This window comes from Cervus canadensis, chromosome 11 (assembly GCF_019320065.1).
Source record: "Cervus canadensis isolate Bull #8, Minnesota chromosome 11, ASM1932006v1, whole genome shotgun sequence".
NCBI classification, from domain to species: domain Eukaryota; kingdom Metazoa; phylum Chordata; class Mammalia; order Artiodactyla; family Cervidae; genus Cervus; species Cervus canadensis.
In genome coordinates, this window is record NC_057396.1 from 70,068,660 (window position 1) to 70,090,462 (window position 21,803).

The 21,803-nt window shown below is 39.5% G+C and overlaps 1 protein-coding gene across 26 annotated transcripts in view; it reads right to left on the reverse strand.

The window, feature by feature from the left end:
- Positions 1-21,803, reverse strand: part of PHF21A (PHD finger protein 21A) — a 187,715-nt gene that overhangs the window by 45,365 nt on the left and 120,547 nt on the right. For all 26 annotated transcript variants that reach the window (XM_043481027.1, XM_043481031.1, XM_043481024.1 and 23 more), the window contains one exon: positions 2,476-2,673. In XM_043481027.1, the coding sequence (XP_043336962.1) occupies positions 2,476-2,673 (198 nt within the window). The remainder of the gene's footprint in view (positions 1-2,475; positions 2,674-21,803) is intronic.

Below are 21,803 nucleotides of genomic sequence, written 5' to 3' on the forward strand. Positions count from 1 at the left end.
CACGCGTTTCCTTTCTGTCCATACTTTTGTTCACACTGCTCTCTGCACTGTGATGCTCTTTCCCCTCTGCTCCATCACGGAACTCTCTTATCTGTCAAGGCCCTGATCAAAAACCGCCTTCTTTATGCAGCACTCTCTGGTCCCTCTGGTCGATAGTACTGTCCTCTGGTATTTTCACAGCTCCTCACTGGTGTTTTCATGTTTTCTTGTTAGCTGTTTACATCTGCCTCTCTTCTAAATTTTTTAAGTTCTTGAAGACAGAAACCCTGTCTTATTTGTGAATCTGTCCTCTCCAGTGCCCAGCACAGGGCTTGCATATAGTAGAGACTCAATAAATATTTGCGTAATTAATGAAAATAATTATCATAGTTTACGAGATTCTAGGCAGGGACATTGTTGTTGTTCAGTTGCTAACACATTACTACCTCTCTGTATACTAAAAGCTAGCATATAAGCAGCACCCGATAAATAATGATGGACAGTTTACTATAAAAACAAAACCCCCAAACTTGAAGATCTTTTGGCTTTTATCATTTAAAAAAAAAAAAAGCAATATAAAACAAGCTTAGCTAAATTAGTTAAATTATCAGATAGGCTACCAGATGGAGATGCCACTGTCTTGGGCGTAGCCCCGGGCCCCTTACTATTGCCATCCCCAACCAGCATGGACTCCGATTGCCAGGGAGGGGCAGCGATCGCTTAAGTATCAGGTAAGCCTTTCCTCTCATTTGTGCAGTATGGGATGGTACTTGAAGAAAAAGTTTTCCATGGGTTAACAGAGAAAACTCCTAGTACCAGGAAACAGTGAATTCTACCAAACTCCTTCCATGTAAACACTTTCTGATCAAACTGTACTTTGGAAAGAGAACAACCAATCCAACTCTGTTAAAAACTCTAAAAGAAGTAAACTGATAGGCGACCTTTTAGAAGAAACACAAGTCCTGGTCAGCGGGGTTTAAAAGCCAGTTTGAATGCCTCATTTCCAAATAGCCTTGGAGATCAGGGTAAAAATGATGCAGGCCACTCTAGCTACCTGATTTACAATGGGGACTCTTCCATTTTTTCTTCTTTGGCATTTTATATAATGTCAGTATTTCTCTTTTGGACACTGTATAGCAGTTTAGAGTAGCAAATGGACAGATTTTTCAGTCAGAGTATCTGGGTTCAAATCCTTGCTCCATCACATAACACTTAAATGATTTTAGGCAATTACTAATTTCTCTGTGCCTTCCTTAGTTTTCTTCTCTAGAAATCAGAGATAATAACAATAATGCTGTCCTAGTAGGGTTTGGGTGAGGACTGTCCACATTGTACATGTAAAGCGCTTAGCAGAGTGCCAGTATAACTTTATAATATAACCTCTATCAAATGTTAACTGCCTTCAGTAACCTTCAGTATTTCTATAAGTATTTTTTTGCATTTGCAAAATATTGTATATGAACCAGTCCAATGTACATAAACAGTGACTATCCAAGTAAACTATAATCTTTTGCTCTACATATAAAGATATGGTGGAGATGGTGTTGGTGGGTGAGCGGTGTCCATGCTTAGGTTTCAGAAGATCCCCAAATCCTTGACACCATGTGCAAAAATGACTGTATTAGGTGTGAATGTGTATTTTTCTGGGGAGGGAATCCATGGCTTTACAGAGTCTTAGAGGAGTCTGTGACCTCCAAAGACCAAGAGCTACTGTTGAAGAGTCCCATTTTAAAAGGTATGCCCACACTACATATAAGAGTGTGGAGATCAAGCTTGATTACTTCTCTTAATTGAATCATTCCTAAATACATCCTTTCTGTGTGTCTTGAATGCCTTAATATCCTTACATTATGTGGTAGTAAAATGCCCTTTTCAGTAAAATCATTTATTTGCACAGCTACACCAATTAGAATGTTCTTAAGCTTTCCACTCCTTACCACTATTTTTGACCTGCAGCTTCCATTTCAGATTTCCTTCACTGTATGAGAACTAATACATATTCTCATATGAGATGACTATGAACTTGGAAGTGAATATTTCACTTCTATGAAATGTATCACCTTCTAAATGCCTCTTCTACTGGTCCCCTGGGCATTAATCCTGGAATATTTCCACACCAACTGCTAAGCATTCCAGAAAAACAATCCCTGAAGACGTCAAGTCACAGAGACATTTAGAACAAGTGTAAATAAACACTTTCAGAAATTCAAAATAAGACTTTAATTCTGCTCTAATACAGAGACGTGATTTTTCTTTGATTATCTTTTCCCCTTCTTTGGACACACGGGAAATCATTTTAACTTTTACTCCTTGGTGATGTTATTTCTTTCTGCCAATGAATTCCAAGTGATTGTTATCCCAGACACAGTATAAAAAAGCAACCAGAAAAACTTTAGTCCAGCGCTGGCTCGGCTTGTCAGCGCGGGCTGAGGCAGGACCCGGTTCTCCGAGCGGTGACAGGCCGCCCGCGGCCCGAAGCGCGGGTGCCCGGCGTACCTGTGCGGCGGTCAGGCCGGGGGCGGGCGCGGCCGGCTGCGCGTGGTGGTGGTGGTAGGGCGGCTGCAGCGGCGGCAGGGGCGGCGGCTGCGCCGCTGGCAGCTTGCTCTCAGACTGCGGCAACGGCTGGATCTGGAACTTGTCCGGCTGTTCCTGCTTTACTATCAGGTTCTTCCGCAGCTGTTCGACGACTCTTTTCTACCGAGGACAAAAAGGAATGAAACCTATTAGAATACTGTTCTATCAGCTGTGGAGAAATAGGCAGCAACTATATGCCCTGACAGCGTCTCTGGAACCAGCTAAATCTAACACTTGTTACATTTAACATCCAGACAACAGATTAAGACAACAGAGGAGGAACCCACGGCATAAGAAGCACTTCATATGAACGGAAGCTGAGTCACAGACGAGAAGAGACGCTACGGGAGGGCACACTGCAGAGCTGAGACTCCTTGACTATCATGACTTCGTGTGCCGGGCTGGAAGGACAGTTTAAAGTAGCAGTAAATACATGATTCTGGAGATACACTGCCGCAATTCAAATTTCAGTTCCGCTACTTACCAGTTATATGACATTGGTCAAGTCACATAACCTATCTGTGCTTCAACTTCCTGTTCTATAAAATGAGGTAATTAACAATAACTTTAAGACTCTTCCAAGTACCAAGATGCCTCATGTAAAGTACTCAGAATTATTAGTGGTGTACATTGTTGGTCATTTTTTTTCTTTTGCATCTGATAACATAGATACCAGTCATACTGGTTTTTATTTAAACAAAACTGGTTTTTATTTAAACAAACATCATGTATGTACCCCAGTTTAACACATTAAACAGACTTTAAGAAACCTTGATTCCACCACTATGTGATATACACAACAGAGACTTTACTGAAACAGGTAACTCATGTAACAGGATTACTAAAACTTTGTTTAGGCAGAGTAGGGTTTTCAGTACATGGGATGAAATTTTTAAATAAATTTTTTCCCTGTCTTTATTAAAATCAAAGAAAATGGTGTGTTCAGAAACCTTTGTGACTATAATACTACATTTCAACAAAGTTACGCTCCACGCAGGCACAGACTTAACTTTGTTCACAACTAAACTCTGCATCTAGAAGTACATGGCTAAGTGAATGTCTCTTCACATGATGTTGGAGCGGTGGAACTGAAGACTGGCAAATGGCTCAGAGAAAGTACACTAACCATTTGGGGCCTGACTTGGGCTCTGACTCTCCGGCCCTAATGGCTGAAGCAAGTCTAAGCAGCACTCCTCATTTACACTTTTGAGGTGAGTTCACCAGCTGAGGTTTGTTACTTCTGACAAAAGCAGATTGCTATTTTCTAATATAGATTTTAAATAGAGAAAAAGAAGTAAATGAAGATTGCTAAATGAGGGGTTAAGTGAAACCATAAGGGCCAGGCTGATTTTCACATTCCTGCTTATGACTCTAACCAACTTCACTACACAATACTCTCTAAAGAAGCCAAACCTGCAGGTTATGTGCTTAACCTATTTGAACATTAAGATATTTGCAAAATGGATTTTTTTTTCAGTGTTAAGCCAATACAAAATACATTAATAATAATAATAAAAATACAATAAATATAATAATATATAAATATAAAAATATAAAATATAATAAAAATAATAAAATAAAAATAATAATAATAAATTGTTTTTTTTTAACTGATTCTTTTTAGGTAATGAAAATATCATTTAAAGGCTGGTGAAGGAAGAGTAGGTTACACTTTATACTCTGCTAGCACTGCCTCTCTGAGAAGTTAAACATTAAAAAGAAAAAAGAAAGATGCAGAGTTCAAAGTATTTCCAGAAACCATCTGCAGAACATGAAAAATGCAAATTAATAAAAATATAAAATTCTTATAAAAATAACTTTCAAGTCTTCAAAATCCTATTTCTCAAATATAGAAGGCAGAGTAATAGAATGGATATAGTTTAAGAGAAGGGGAGTAATAGCAGTGGTGCTATGGATAATTCTACGCATCACATGTAGATTTTATTACTTGGTGACTGCCAAAACATTTAGACATTTAACAATTAAATAATTATTTAGAGCTGCTTTCAGTCCCCCTCCCCAACATATTAATCAGCATTAATTAAACATATTAACAAACTAGGTAAAGCGCAGCACCGGCAGCCAAATAAAGGGACTAGAGAATCTTTACCAAAACAAAAACAAACCTCCCAGCTCAGATCAGGGTGGGGAGGAGAAACAACACAAACACAAATGGGATACCTGCCAAAAAGTATACTTTGAACAAAAACAGCACCGGAAACTAAATCATTACTATACCAGGCACAAAAGGAAAGGGTGTTTTTCTCCTCTCCAGCCATCCTTGGGAAATTCACTGTGCTCTTCCACTTACTGCCTAACCGTGTTAAACGAGAAAGAAGCAAGAGACAAAGCTCGGGACCCACTCGTCTTGTTTTGTGCAACAGGAGGGAACAGTAGGGGAAGGAACAAGAAAGGGATGCAGGCTAGTACTCTGCGGCCATATGGCTAGAGCAAGGTGACCAATCAGAACCAGAATCAGGACCGTGGGAGTCAGTGAGTCACCAGGGTTCACGACTGTTCCTCCCCCGGGGCCTGAAACAAAGAGGGGAGGGGGGATGGGATCATAATACCTGCAAACTTACTAGTCCTTGAGAAGAGGCAAAGAAGAAAAGAGATAGAGCTGTGCAGATTGGACACAGGTCAGATCATATGAGCTGTGTAATGCTTCCTCTGAAAGAAGGCGCTAGCATATTTCGGAGAGCCGCTCAGAAATGCACTGCCCCGGCAGTCCTTGCTGTGTTCACCAGAAGATGAGAAGAATATCCAGCATGTAGTTGTGCATGTCTATGGATTTTTTAAAAATCAAGGTTCACGTTGATTCTTTACGTCAATTAAACTCCTATTCACTGCATTTTGAAAACCAATGCTCTAAAGTTAGGTGAGTTCTGGAGTGGAGGTGCTCCTTCCTTATGAGCACAGAGACTCTGCACACTCTTTTAAGGACCAGCTAATAAAGGAGAGCTGCCCTGTGCAGTACTTGGCTCTTCCAGGTTCCACATCCAGGCTTGTTCTAGTTCAGTCTTGTAGCTGTTGCAAATAACGACAATCACATTAACTTCAGTAAGACCCTGATCTAGGCCTGCACCAGTTCTGGGTGGCAGTGAGGGAATACAGCTACAGTATTTCATAACTCTTAGCTTGTGGGGTCAAACGAAGTTCTTAAATAAGAACTTCACAGGCAGTGAGCCTGCATACTCTTGCTATTGTGTTTTAAACAAAGAAATCATGACTTCTGCTAGTCATCGATGAAGGTTATACTAGCATAAGCAACTAGGTATTTTCAATGTTATTCACATATCTTCAACTTAAACACTGTAATTATCTTGGAACATTATCCTGAAGCTTCAAGAAAAGGCAAAGTCTCACAAACTGGCTGTTCGTCACTCACTAAATGCTGGGAAAGACTGAAGGCCAGAGAAAGGAACAGCAGAGGATGAGATGGTTAGAGAGCAACCGACTCAGTGGACATGAATCTGAGCAAACTCCAGGAGACAGTCTGGAGGGACAGGGAAGTCTATCGTGCTGCAGTCCACGGGGTTGCAAAGAGTTGGACACGACTCAGCAACTGAACAACAACAACAAAAAAGTCAGGAGGGAGGAGAGGAGGGACAAAAGAATTGAAAAAGGAAAAGCTGGAAAGAATGAAGGCAGAAAGGAGAGAGAAAAGGCTAACAATTTGTTATCTTCTCTCCTTAATATATTTTCTATAAACAACAGGCCAGTGTGCCAGACATCCAGAATGGCTAGTACTGCCCCCTTCAATTCATCTGTCAAGAAGTGCTCCAGAAACCCAGCATGTGATTCCAAGCCTCCGATTCCCTTGACATTCGCATCACTAGGTTTCATCGGGGTTTGTTAAGGCAGAAGGGTTCAGAGTCCCTGACACGTGAAGTCACAGTTTCTGAGACAGGTAGTCACTGTGATAAATACTGTGACATTCAGCAATACTATCAACGTGTTCACACGACAGCAAGACAGACCCCAAAGAAAAACACAGAAGTTTATAGGCTCAATTCAACAGAAAATCAGGTTCATTTTTCTGAAATGTAAGTCAATCATTCCAAGTGCCACGACCTTTGTCAATACAGAAGGGAGATGGAATAGAGGAAGAACAGCCTACTCTTCCACTCAGGCCACCAATTTATTCCCATCAAACACTCACACAAATTCAGAAAGCTTCACTCAAGAGCAACTCCAGACACAAGCCCTGCCCTCCACAACCGCACACTGTGCTCCAAGGCTCTGCTTCCCCACACAGGGACTCAGCTCGCTGGCGTTCCACTCAGCGTCACCTCTCCGAGCAGCAGTTACGAGAGGGCCACACCCACTCAGACATCTTCCCAACTTCGTCTTTTTTCCTCTGTGATCAACCACACAGTCAGGAAATATAACCCTGCCCCTTCACAGAAACTCATAGAGGCATGTGACTCTTCACAAATCCAGAAAGTCAAGAAAAAAAGTTACCCATTTTCATACCTAAAATGCAATGGAAGAACTTTCCAGGTCTTAAGACTTACCAACTGCACAAATGAAGACGGGATACTAAATTTTTTGTGTGCAGAAAAACTAACACGGAGAAATTTACATTTGTTAATAAAATCAGAATTTAGAAAGAGAAAAGAGGATTAAAAAAACCGTTTCTACTGTCCAACTGAGATTTAATCGACTGTATTTACAAGCAACACCAATATTTAACAACAGTGAAAAGGTAAGAAAGATCAGATGAGTCTTCAGAATGCTGCCATGTAATTATTCTCTAAAGAACAGGGTATGTTACTGGCATAACATCAATGACAAAATTACAATCCAGAATAAAAGATACATGTTATTTAAAGGAAATAGAAAATTCAGTGACAATTCCACCATTTTATGAACAACAACAACAACAAAAAAAAAACAGAAAAGAAGCAATAAACTCAAAATAAGTTCCTTCTTGATGTTAAAACTGAAATTTAATGAGAAGATATATACTGAAGTTATTAGAGGGAATGTTCATGGGAGACACACAGAATTCTGACCGGGGAGCAGAAGGAGGAATATTGGTGGCAGCATTTATAAAAATATACTTAGGGGAGTTCCTTGGTGGCCCAGTGGTTAGGACTCAGGCTTTCACCACTGGGACCCAGGTTCAATCCCCGGTTGTGGAACCAAGATCCAGTACACTGCACAGAGCAGCCAAAAATATATATAGATAAAATACACACATATACTTAAATATTCAATATATACTCAGATAAAAATAATTACATTTCATTCATTTTGTAAGGCACTAGGAGGTTTTCCCGCAAACACTCCAACATTCAGTTTCAGCGTTAGAATCAGACAAATAGCATCTAACCTTAAAAGTCTTTTTTAAAAGGAATATATTCTTGAAAAACACTACCTGTTTGTCCACATAGTATCTACACCTCATCTAAAACGTGAACTGTGTATATTGTCTACTAAAGAGGATTTGTTTGGTCTTAGAGAGTTGGGAACATAAGATATTTTACAGCTCTGCAAGGTGTCACAGAATTTGTACAGTACAATTTAGATGAATTAAGGAACAGCAGCAGTTGGAATTATCAGGGTTTTTTCCTGTAAAGTTCAAAATTCTCTACATGGATGCTTAACAGATGGCACAGAATGCATATGTCATGATAATGATTAGACTTTGGCTTTTTTAATTAAAAAAATATTCTTTGGGGTTTACTCTTCCTTCAACACACACACACACACACACTGATGTTTACATCAATAGGTTTTACATTCATCCCCACAGGAGATTAGACCTTTTATTCATATCAATGGGATTTATATCCCATTTCCATTGGGGATTAGATCTTTTATTTGACAGCCTGATTGAGATGCAGTTTACTTTTTTCTTATAATAGTTCATTCACGCTCTAATAGGTAAACTCAATCCCACCTTCCCCCAACTCCTTATGCAGGACTATAAAAGACTGCCAAGACAGCTATAGTCAAACTTTGTCTAAATCTATGAACCCTTCTAATAAGAACCTGAGAACTTATCTTTAATTTGCATCAAACAAGAAAGAGTGTAGCTGTTTACTCAAGAGTGAACAGTCCCTGGAGAACTACAGTGTTTCAATATGTAACACACCCAGATGCTGGGACAAAACAGTATCAACAAAGATAGAGGCTAAAAAAGAGCGCAGCACGCTGGGAACGGTAGTTATAATGTATTTATCCATAATAAAAGAGGAAGGAAGCCAAAATCAGAACCCAGTTAGCTGGCATTTAAGTTCTCTCTGTTTCTTTGAAGTACTAAGCTATACTGTCCTGCCTGCTCCAGAAAAATGCTGAGGATCAAATGAATAAATGGTGGGGAGTGTTTAGGAAATTGTCAAGGGCAATGTAAAAAGCAGAGATGATAACCAATGAATAATACAATTTCTCTAGTATAAGTTTTAAGCTCAGAGAAACAGCTAATTAAATGTGATTTTTCTTTTCAATGTCAATTATCTTTCAATCAGTTTATTTTTAACATCTAGTCAAATACTTTATGCTTGTTCAAACTATGTTATTTTCTTAAAAAATAAGAATCACCAAACAAAGTATAGGATTCAGAAAGAGAATGCTACCTGTTGCCTTTTTATCTCAGAAATCAAACATAGTACAGAATATTTTCCTGTGCAGAAATCTAGTACAGCCCAGATTCTTCTACCTCTATTAGTGGTTCAGGGCCACATTCTGAATCCATAAAATAGATGTCCAATTTAAATGTAACCTGACCCAGCAAAGACCCTAGATACAGTAATGCGAACAGCAGGAAAAAACCGTAAGAACTATTTATAATCTGTACAATTTGGCTGCTTGCTAATATAAAAAAAGTGCCTGAATCACTGTGTTTGTACCACAGTGAGATATGACACACAGGCTATTAACTTGTAAATTAAGCTCCAGTTCAGTACAAGGCATGGCCCTCTGTAACTATCTGTTACAAACCTGCACGTACCACCAGCCTGTCCTTCATCATTCCATGGCTCTACCCCACAACTTTAAAGGCAGCACTGCCTTGTTAATGTCAGAGTTACCCCATACACTACAGAAATCCTCTCACTGCTCTGCCCTGAAGCTGTTATGGTTCTCCTCACAAAAGAAGTATGATTGGATACGGCTGCACAGTAGCGGTCCCTGACAAGTTGGATATGAAAATACAATTTAAGCACAATAATGATCCTAAAATGGGGGGAGGGAGAAGGAAGAACAAAACCAAAAACCTCTATTGTTTTACAGAATACTGCTCAGATAAAACAGATTGTTTTGGTGACTCAAGCCCTGGGTACAATTTGAGATAATGTAGGAAGCCTTTTTTCACAGAAACGTACAACAGAATCAGATTCTAGGAGAGGTAAATATAACAGGCTACGTAACCAAATTCTGAGCAGAATATGTGTACTGAGTCATGGATCAATCAATCCCAGAGACGAGGATATCTTTTAACAACCCTCAGTTTTGCAGCTTTTTTCTTAAATGAGATAAAAAAAGAAGAATATTAGAATAATATACTGTGTCAGGCAGGATATATCAGGTATAAAATATTTCTGATGAAATGTAATGCTCTTCTCACACTGAAACAAAAGTAGGGCTTATAAATCACTAAACACTGATATTTTGCATTGGTAAGTATTTAATGAAAGTACAACCTGAATAACATTTTTTATCATCTACCGTAATAGCATAAACACACAGATTAAAAGACTCCAAAGCTACTAAATGAATATCTCTTAATTTCAAAGTGTTCAGCTGCGGTATTTTATCACTAAGTATTTATTATAATCACTTAAAGAAAAAAATGAACAGTTTATAAATATACTTTCTGATAAGACTCTGCATAAAACAACAGAGGAAGCAATTCTATCACCTACATAGGCTGCCAAGTTGAGGGACAGTTAACTTCAAGGGATTAGATCTCACAAGACACGTGACATAAGGATGATTTGCATTACTCTGTATTTAGTCTGAGTTTTCTGCAACAGAAACAGAAGAAACCTGAACTCATCTTTCAGAATTTTGGAGCAGGTTTGGATTTTCTTTGTTTTATACGGTCAATACTAGAAATTTTAATGAGAAAGAGAGAGATTTAGCAATACAGGAGAAAAGCATGAACAAAGCATTTCGTTAAGAAATTTTAATTTGTATTAAATCTTAAGTGTAAAGAATAACATTTTTCATAGGCTATGAAAACGACTAAATCCAATCCACAAATCTCGACACAAGTATTTAAAGCCCACACACATACACACACACACACATGCAAGCACCTAACTCTAATTTTTAGAAAAGCTGGCATGGCCACAATAAAAATGATTTGTTGTTTTATCTTCTTTTAGCATACTTCTTAGTCCTGAAGGTGTAGCTCACTCTTTACCATACTGTTCTCCAGTTTACACATCCAACAAAATAGTGAGGGTCAAAAGAGAAGAGGATACTTCATTAAACACAAGACACGGCTCTTGGTTTTTTGCTGTTGTTTGCTTTTATTTTTTAATCTTTTTTGGTTGCACCATGCAGCTTGTGGGGTCTTAGTTCCCTGGTGAGGGATGGAACCCTCACACCAGCAGGGGAAGGGCCTGACAAGTTGGATATGAGAATACAATTTTTTAACCACTGGACTGCCAAGGAAGTCTCCCTTTCTTTTTCTTAACCACTGGACTGCCAAGAAGTCTCCCTCTTTTTTTCTTTAAATAGACTTAATTTTGTATTGTCATCTCGTTTATATTTTTTTAATTTACTGAATTTTTTACTAAAGTATACTTGATACACAATATTATATAAGTTACAGGCGTACAGTATAGGGGTTCACAGTTTTTAGAGAGCATATTCCATTCATAGTTATTATCAAATATGTGCTATCTTCCCTGTGCTGTGCAACACATCTTTGCAGCTTATATCATACCTGATAGTTTGCACCTCTTAATTCCCACCCCTGTACCACCCCTATACTGCCCCTTCCTCTTCCCTCCTCCCACTGGTAACCACTAGTTTGCTCTCTGTATCTGTGATAGACCTAATTTTTTAAAGCAATTTTAACTTTACAGTAAAACTGAGTGGAAAATACAGGGAACTGCCATATATTACCTGCTCCCCCACCCACAGCCTCCTATATCAACAGTCCCATCAGAATGGTACATTTGTTAAAACTGATGAACCTATACTGATACATCATTATCACCCCCAAATCCACAGCTTACACCAGAGTTCACTCTTTGTATTAAAACTGAAGTATAGTTGATTTACAATGTTGTGTTAGTTTCTGGTGTATAGCAAAGTAATTCAGGTATATATACATAGTCTTTTCCATTATAGGTTATTATAAGATACTGACTACAGTTACCTGGGCTCTACAGTAGGACCTTGTTGTTTATCTATTTTATATATAGTAGTCTGTATCTGCTAATCTCACACTCTAATTTATCCCTGCCTCTTCCCCTTTGGTAATCATAAATTTGTTTTCTATGTCTGTGAGTCTGTTTCTGTTTTGTAAATAAGTTCATTTGTATCATATTTTAGATTCCACATATAAGTGATATCATATATTTGTCCTTGTCTGACTGACTTCACTTAGTATGATAATTTCTAGGTCCATCCATGTTGCTGCAAATCATATATTCATTCTTTTTTATGGCTGAGTATTATTCTACTGTGTATACATATACACACCACATCTTCTTTATCCATTCTTCTGTCAATGGACATTTACATTGCTTCCATTTCTTTTTGGATATTGTAAATGATGCTGCTATGAACATGGGGTGCATGTATCTTTTCAAATCAAAGTTTTCTCCAGGTATTTGTCCAGGAGTGGGATGCTGAATCATATGGTAGCTCTCATTCCAACCATAGGTAGTTTTCATTCCAATCCCAAAGAAGGGCTATGCCAAAGAATGTTCAAACTACCATACAACGGCACTCATTTCACATGCTAGCAAAGAAATGCTCAAAATTCTCCAAGCTAGGCTTCAACAGTACATGAACCGAGAACTTCCAGATAATCAAGCTGGAATTAGAAAGAAAAGGCAGATGAAGCAGAGATCAAACTGCCAACATCCGTTGGATCACAGGAAAAGCAAGAGAATTCCAGAAAAACATCTACTTCTGCTTCACTGACTAAGCTAAAGCCTTTGACTGTGTGGATCACAACAAACTGAGGAAAATTCTTAGAGATGGGAATACCAGACCACCTTACCTGCCTCCTGAGCAACCTGTATGCAGGTCAAGAATCAACAGTTAGAACCGGACATGGGACAACAAACTGGTTCTGAATTGGAAAAAAAGTACATCAAGGCTGTATACTGTCACTCTGCTTTTTTAACTTACACGTAGAGTACACCATGCGAAATGCTGGGCTGCATGAAGCTCAAGATTGCCGGGAGAAATATCAAAAACCTCAGATATGCAGACGACACCACCCTTATGGCAGAAAGTGAAGAGGAACCTCTTGATGAAGGTGAAAGAGGAGAGTGAAAAAGCTGGCTTAAAACTCAATATTCAAAAAACGAAGATGACGGCATTCCAGTCCCATCACTTCATGGCAAATAGTTAGGTACATAATGGAAACAGTGACAGACTTTATTTTCTTGGGGTCCAAAATCACTGCAGATGGTGACTATAGCCATGACATTAAAAGACACTTGCTCCCTGGAAGAAAAGCTATGACAAACCTAGACAGCATATTAAAAAGCAGAGACATTACTTTGCCAACAAAGGTCCTCTTAGTCAAAGCTATGGTTTTTCCAGTAGTCATGTATGGATGTAAGAGTTAGACCATAAAGAAGGCTGAGTGCCAAAGAACTGATGCTTCTGAACTGTGGTGTTGGAGGAGACTCTTGAAAGACCTTTGGGCTACAAGGAGATCAAACCAGTCAATCCTAAAGGAAATCAATCCCAAATATTCATTGGAAGGACTGATGCTACAGCTGAAGCTCCAATACTTTGGCCACCTGATGGAAAGAGCCGACTCATTAGAAAAGACCCTGATGCTGGGAAAGATAGAAGGCAGGAGGAGGAGACGACAGAGGATGAGATGGTTGGATGGCATCACCAACTCGATATACATGAGTTTGAGCAAGCTCCAGAAGATGGTGAAGGACAGAGAAGCCTGGCGTGCTGCAGTCCACAGGGTCACAAGAGTCAGACACCACTGAGCTACTGAACAACAATGGTAGCTCTATTTTTAGTTTTTTGAGAAACCACCATTCTGTTCACCATAGTGGCTGTATGTACCAATTTACATTCTCACCAACAGTGTAGGAGGGTTTAGCATTCACTCTTAACGTTGTACATTATATGAGTTTTGACAAATATACAATAACATGTATCCACTACTGTAATATCATATGGAATAGTTTCATTGCCCTAAAAATCCTCTATGCTTTAACTCTCCACCCCTCAACCCTTGGCATCCACTGATCATTTTACTGTCTCCATAATTTAGGCTTTTCCACAATGTCATCTGTTGCAATCATACAGTAGGTAGCCTTTACAAACTGGCTTCTTTCACTTAGTAATACATATTGGTTTTCCATGTCTTTTGATCCCCATATATAAAATTCCACCATCTGAATATACCACAGTAGTCTCTTGATTTTTAGATACACTGTAATGTGAGTGATTACAATAAAAACAACAACAATAATATCAAATAGCTATTACCTGCCAGGAAGGACAGTAAGGCTCTGAGCATCTAAGGGACTGGACCTAGGTCTCAAGTTGTGGACAGAGTCAGACTTAAAAGTTTTAGTTCCTGATACCTAATTTCTATCTTTCCTCTCACCGCATTATTTTCCTTGCTGGTAAGGACCTGAGGTTCTCACATCTACTAATATACAATTTGTGATCTTGGGTAAGTTATTTACCTGATCTTGGTCTCAGTTTCTCCACTCAGTATTCAATATTTTCTTCTGTTTATAGATCTGTGAATCTCTAAAATAGCAAGAATATAATCTCATGATCTTTACTTTTCACCTCTATAAGCACTGTACACAGAAAACTAGTAACGCTCACAATGATGATCTTGATACACTACAAAGAGGCTAAATCACTAAAGAATAGTTTCACTCAAGGATTAAACATTCACATGAACAAGGGTCAAGCAGGTAATGTATGTGAATGAAGCAGGCCAGCTATGAGACAATAGAGAGTATTGGGGACTACAGTCAACTGGAGAGGGAATGACCTGTCTAAAAGCACTAATACAAGAATTGCTTTTAACACTGTTAAAATATCTTTGTTACTTAGATTAAGCCCATGGGTTACCAGTTTTCAACTTTTAGACAGTAATTACATTCACTGAACTATAGTTACTAGGAAAGGGATCAGTCATCACTTAGGAAATTTTTCAACAGTAAAAGGTGAGTCAAAAAGAATTTCAGATAACCTCAAAATTCAAATGTATTTCCTGTTAATCAAAATCTTATTAAAAAAAAATCTTATTTATCATTGTTAAACGGCTGGGCTGAGACTTCAGTGGGAAGAAGCAAAGACATAAAAGCAAGTGATAAATGGGTCCTGAGAAAAATATCTTAAGAGAAACAGACAACAATACACGAAATATAAAAGAACAAAAAATTTAGTAATAATATGTTCCATAATTGTGCCAGTTTTATCCAAACAGCTTCAAGTACTTTGTAGACAATTTACCCTCCTCCCCGTCATGTAACACCAACGTAAGGATGAGCTGGAATCAGTTTCTCTGCCACTGAACTGCAGCTGTCTCTAGGACTGAAGAAAGCAGCTGTTTAAACAGCCACACTATAGAGGTCAGAAAACTGAAAACTACCTTGTTGAAGCTGTCCAGGGAATTACAGTAAGCAAAACATAATCATCAGACTTGGAATCCGACCACAACACTAGAAACATCTCCTATACTTAACTGGCTCTCATTTCTGAGTACTCCAGATTTTTCAAAATCATTTAGTTTACATGATTAAGAAAAAGGAATCCATGTTATAAACATATGTATTCATTAATAATTTTTCAAGAATCTTACTTTCTGAGTGAACCTTAAATGAAAAGTGATTCCATTTTCACAAATATTTTCCTAATGGTGTGCTTCTTTTAGCTTAAGCAATCATATGTTCATACAGCACTTTGTATTTGTAAATTCTCATACCCTCTTATCAAATAAGATTCTCACTACTGTGTGGGTTGAATTAAGACAACTGTCTTTGATTAGACAGGGACACTGAGGTGATTGATGACTAGCCAAAAGTTATGCAGTTACTTCATAGGAAAAAGGGCACTAGAATATGGACTTCCTCTCCCCTAGAACACTAGTCTGAATGAAGCTCTGTTCACTGAACAAAGAGCTGAAGCTCGTTTGTCTGAGCCAGTCCTTCTGGGGTTGACAGGAGGCTGGGTGACATCCAAGTGGACTGTCTAAAAGTGGAGTATCTTTTAGATACTGGACTGTCTAAACCTGGTGTGGGGAGATCAGCCAGGGGGAGAAACGTCCTTTGCCGGGCATCAGTTTCTAGATATAGTAACTACCAGGAAACAAAGACAGGCCTCTGAAAGCCAAGGAAGAACAGCCCGCACAACAACCTGAAGGGGCCAAGCGGGAGAGGTGCCCGAGGATACAGTCGAGCTGAGAAACGGGACAGTCAGAGATGGGGCATGGATGGCTCACAGATGGGTCTGGAGCAATTTGCACAGTGACCCTCCTAAGACAAATTTCCTATAGGCTCTGAGCACCAGAAGAGCTGGGAATGTTCTTAAAGGGATTGGGATGTCCTAGACAACTTGCTCCAAAAGGCCAGAAGACTGTAATTCTGTCATCAAAGATATTCTCTCTGGGAGCTGAGGTGGGATACCTGGCGAACAACCCAACAAGAATGACATGCTTCCTTCACCTGTGGAGTACGATGGACACTTTTAAGGTTCTGTTGCTAACCTTATACCTCAAGCCAAAAACTTCAATTCTGGAGCAATGACTTCAATTTAATAAACGTAATGGGCTTCCCTTGTGGCTCAGCTGGTAAAGAATCCTCCTGCAATGCAGAGACCAGGGTTCAATTTCTGAGCTGGGAAGGTCCCCTAGGGAAGGGAAAGGCTCCCCACTCCAGCATTCTGGCCTGGAGAATTCCATGGACTGTATAGTCCATGAGATTGCAAAGAGTTAGACATGACTGAGTGACTTTCACTAATGGATGCTGGCAACATGTATGTGTGTGCATGCTAAGTTGCTTCAGTCACGTCCAACTCTTTGCAACCCTATGAACCACAACTCTCCAGGCTCCTTTGTCCGTGGGTTTCTCCAGGCAAAAACACTGGAGTAGACTGCTGTGCCTTCCGCCAGGGGATCTTCCAAACCCAGGGACTGAACCTGCATCTCTTACATTCCTGCATTGGCAGACGGCTTCTTTAACCACTACTGCCACCTGTGAAGCTTGGCAACATACATACTGGGTAAAACACTGGGTTCCAGAATTTAAGGGAGTAAACCACAGCAAACTTTACACACCAGCCACTAATATCAAACTAGATTTAAAATTTTTATTCACTAACAGATTTATCCTACTGCCATTTAAACCATACAACTATTTTGCTTTTAAAATAAAGCACAGATGATCAAAATCCATATGCAAAGGGGCTGGAGAAATAACATTATAAACCAAACAGAGAGGTTTCCAAATCGGCCTCCCTGCTTTCAGAGCGGCTACTGGGAAGCCTGGCCGCCCCTCCCCCACCCGCCCTGCAAGACCAGGGCTCAGTCACTAAGACGGCCGCGCAAGTGACAGTGCCATCACTTCTGCTTAGCCTCCACAGGCCTGATGTGCGCGATGCTGAATGTACTCATCTCAGTAGGCAGCTCAGCCTCGCCAGGAGTGGTCATGTTTCAGACTCGGTAAGAACAAGATGTCAGGGGTTTTGTGGCTGTGGCATCATTCTGCAGCACCTTATTTCAACTCTGTGCTGAGCTGGCAAAAGCACTCAATCAACCCAGCTCTACAATCCAGCTCTGCTTACCCTTCAGATGTTCCAGTAGCGGGACGGAGTCACTGTATTCACCGGCAACGTGACATACGAGTAACACAGATCTGTCCATTAATCACACCCTCTGAATGTCTCCTTGGTCCTTTTCTGTCCTTGTACCTCCCAGCTGTCATTTTCCTTTCTAAATATTTCCTGTGATATTTTCATCCAAAGGACCTACAGGTCTAACTCCATCACAAGCCCATAGAAATGTGTGTAACAGTCACTGCTATACGGACATCCCAGGAGAAAGACCCATCAGACGGCATGCAGGCTTCCTACAGCCTCCTCTGCTCAGATGCCGAGAATGAGAGGAGACGGTTGCTTCCATCCCCTTTAGAAGGACGCAGTCGATTTAAGGACAGTGGTGAGGGCAAGCATGACAGACTGTCGTCTGATGGATACAGTGGAATGGACCTACTCGTGTGCGGGCTGTCGGCCTTGCCACTAATCAGAAGGGGGAAAGCATCTTCAGGAAAAGAAAATGGAACAAATTGAGTGGAAAAGAAGAAGTGACACGAAAGTACAATGTTTAACAAGCAGCTTTTCTCGGTGGTTGAAGGTGCTCCTTTCCTGAGACTTCCTGTAACAGGAAGGAATCATTCCTACACAGGGGTGCACACCTATACGTCACGGGGGGTTTGTGTGTGTGACAGTTACACTGTCATAATTTTAGATGGTTAAACCTCTGCTCCAGGGTTTATAAAAGATCAGAGCACTTGTCACTCTTGGTGCAGGTGGAGTGAGACAGAGTAGCTGAGCAGTTCATTTTTCTTTATAATTACACTCCATTAACCTTCCACATGAGAGCTCCCCGGTGCTTTCACACCAGCAGCACCAACTGGCGGCATTTGATAAGGCTCTACAGAGTCTGCAAGGCCAGCACACGCAACAAAAGGAACACTTCAGTGCTGCAGACTTAGGCAGAAGCTCTACGCAGGTCTACAGCTCCTCTGCTTATTGGCAGATATATTCAGCTCAATTATACATGTGTCGCAAAAACAAACCAAAATCGTAAAGTCTTGGAACCAGCAAACAGACGATGGGAACTCATTCAAACCAAAAGGGATTCAAAGTCTTCTGATAAATCTTTACAATATTAAAACCCCAAATTTATTACTATTTTTCTAATCTTGGATCATGTGGCACCCTATAAGAAATGGGCTCAATAAACTAAAGCTTGCAGGGTGACACAATTACTGGGTGATCGCTCTTACAATTAGATCACATTGGTGACTACAAGCTGCCTGTTGTGACCGTCATTTACTCACTTAAGTATTTCTCCTTAGGTATCTCTCAGTAACTCATTAAAAAAATTCATTAAGAACTAGCACTACATCAATCTTTATCCTTCTTGACAATGCACACATAAATGGTTTCCCTTTTCCCTTTTTTGGAGAGAGAGAGAGAGAGCCTGAGCCCTATCCCGTTAATAATGCATTCTCCTGCAGTTTTTAACGCAGCGCCCTGAATGCTTCTTTCAATACATACAAAGGTAGATTAGTGCTCTTCCTACCCTAACAAAGGCCAGGTGTTACATGCTTGAGCCAGTCTGGGAAATAGGGGCTGGCACAATTAATCGTGAATCGTCATTTAGTCACTCAGTCATGTCCAACTCTTTGCGACCCCATGGACGGTAAGTAGGCTCTGTCCATGGAATTCTCCAGGCAAGAATACTGGAATGGGTTGCCATTTCCTTCTCCAGGGGTTTTCCTGATGCAGGAATCAAACCCAGGTCTCCTGCATTGCAGGCAGAATCTTCTTACCGACTGAGGGAAGCTCCCAATTATTGGGGAAACAAAAGAAGCCAAAATTTATACCTTTGCCCTAACCAGTGGCTCCCACAGCCCTCACATTTCAGAATAACGTTTCTATCATTGTAGCTTGTGTTTCCGGGTATATTCCCTAACCACAGTGATCTAAAGAAGGGCACAGGTACCCTGACTGACAATGCTGTTCACTACTAACTCTCTTTCTTTGGCAAACTTATGCCCTAAGGGTATTGGTCTATGATAAGTGTAATCTGACAATCAGAAGATTAAAGTGTAAGAATTCAGAGGTACAGCATTTTCTTCATCAAATGTTACATTTAAAACACTTTGTCTAGAGGTATAAACTACAACAAGACCTTGTTTTTGAAAATTAATGAGGTTCGTAGTAGTTCTGAAAGTATCTGGCAGAGAAATGATTGTTTGCATTTATAGTCTGAAGATGGATGATTGGATCTGGGCATTCCGCTACCCTTTTTTTTTTCTATGCTTTACATTTGAAACTGAAGGATTTTTCCATTAATATTTTTCTTTTGCTTAATACCACTACAAACACATTACTTTTATATTTGCAGGACACTTACCACCATGGTATACTTTTTTAAAAAATGCTTTTCTCAGCCCAAATATCAGACTTATGCTTGCAACTAAACAGTTCATAATTCTTTGAAACCCGGTATCAAAGATGTAACTTTAAGATATTCTTGCTGCACATTACATGCTGAAGTATTAAGCATACTGATGCTGAATGACCAAATGCCAAAAGATAAAGCCAGCCCATGCCTATAGGAAGCAGCTCCTGAAAACGCTGGGTTTCAATGTCCAGATCCAGCGACAGTCAGGTTTCTCTTCTGCCTAATATGCATATTTTTCATTGCCTAATGAGTAGAATTTCTTTCCCTAAGTACTTATTTTTCAGTTTTAAAAGTGGTAGACATTAACCACTCTCTATAACCACATCAATAATTTGGCAAAAGCCAATCTACCTGCTCAGGCTCTGCTGCTCTGACTCATTGCTGGGCCATCTGTTTATGTGTGCTGCTTGTCTCACGGTGCAAATCAACCTGCTGCTGGGCAGATCTGCCTCGTGCTGCAAACTCATTCTGCGATTTCAACCTCCCTCACCAGCAATTGGTCCTCTTATCGGAATCTAAAACTACCACTTCAATCAACTAGAGTCAGACCTTATTCTACTGCTCTTGTACCAAAAAATGATCCACCACAGGCCCATGTGCAAACAGGTCATCTCTGAACACTGGGCTCATGAGGAAGGTGGCAGAACAGGTTTGCTCCTATCAAAACATTTTAGTACCATCAGCAGCAATCAGCCTGCTACCCAGAAATATACATGTACGACTGTGGAGAGGCTAAAAAGATTACTGAATCCCAGAGGCCAAGAGCATGAAATACAAATACAAACCATTCTGGGTCTTCTTTGTTTTAAAGATTGGCAACTTTTTCCAGAGATGGGTTTCCATCCGTGTGATTAACACAAATTTAAAGCAGCATTAGAAAAGGTTCTCAGAACATCCTCTGAAATCCACAACTACCAATTTGCTTGCTATTTTGCACGCACTTTGCTAATCATTCTTTCATCTTAGATTTAAAAGGATGTTAGGGCCATAATAGGTAGTCAAGGTTTGACGACATTATTTATTGAATATACTTACAAAGTACGTAGTACAGTATTAGATTTTGTGGCATAATATTAAAAAGTTAAATTCTTTAAGAAATTTATATAGCTATTTCAGAAAATAGAAGATGTGTGTGTAAAACAGCTGTAACATTTCTTATAGATTAACAAGTAAAATTATTGGAAGATTTTTTAAAATATGTGACCAAAGCAGAGAGAAAATGGAGTCAATACAAGTAAGAAAGTCAAACCCGGGAGTGTACATCTTGAGCAGTGACAATCCAAAAGGCTTTCTTGAGACAAAAACAATTAAACATGGGCTATCAATAACAATTAAAAATTTTACTTTGGAGAAATACAGTATTGCGAGTTTAGATGCTAGTATTTGATTTATGTAAAGAATTTGAGAAGACTGTTCTTTGAGAATAAAATGTAGAATTAATCTATCTTGTTTCTAACAAATGCACTTGGAAATGCAGGTCTATTTTTTAGAAAGGAAATTTTTAAAATGTATATGTAGAGGACCAAAACATGTATAATTTTGAAGGAGCTGAAAAGTTACTAGATTGGTGGTTAGAGAACATGAAACTATGTCAATGATGTGTAGAAATAGACCTGAAAACACAGACTTGAGAGAACCAAATATTATGTTGCTTATTAGCAACAGATATCTGGGGATGACAAAGCACAGGAATGAGAGACACTGATATCTTCCTGAGAATTTCTGTGTCCTTAATGAGTAAGAAATTCATCACATTTCATTCTGTTCAAGGTACTACTGTCTCCAACGTACACAAACATCTTAACTTTTCTCCTAAGGATGAGTTACAGCAGTGATGGAGAGAAATATCTGCCCCACTCCTCCGTGC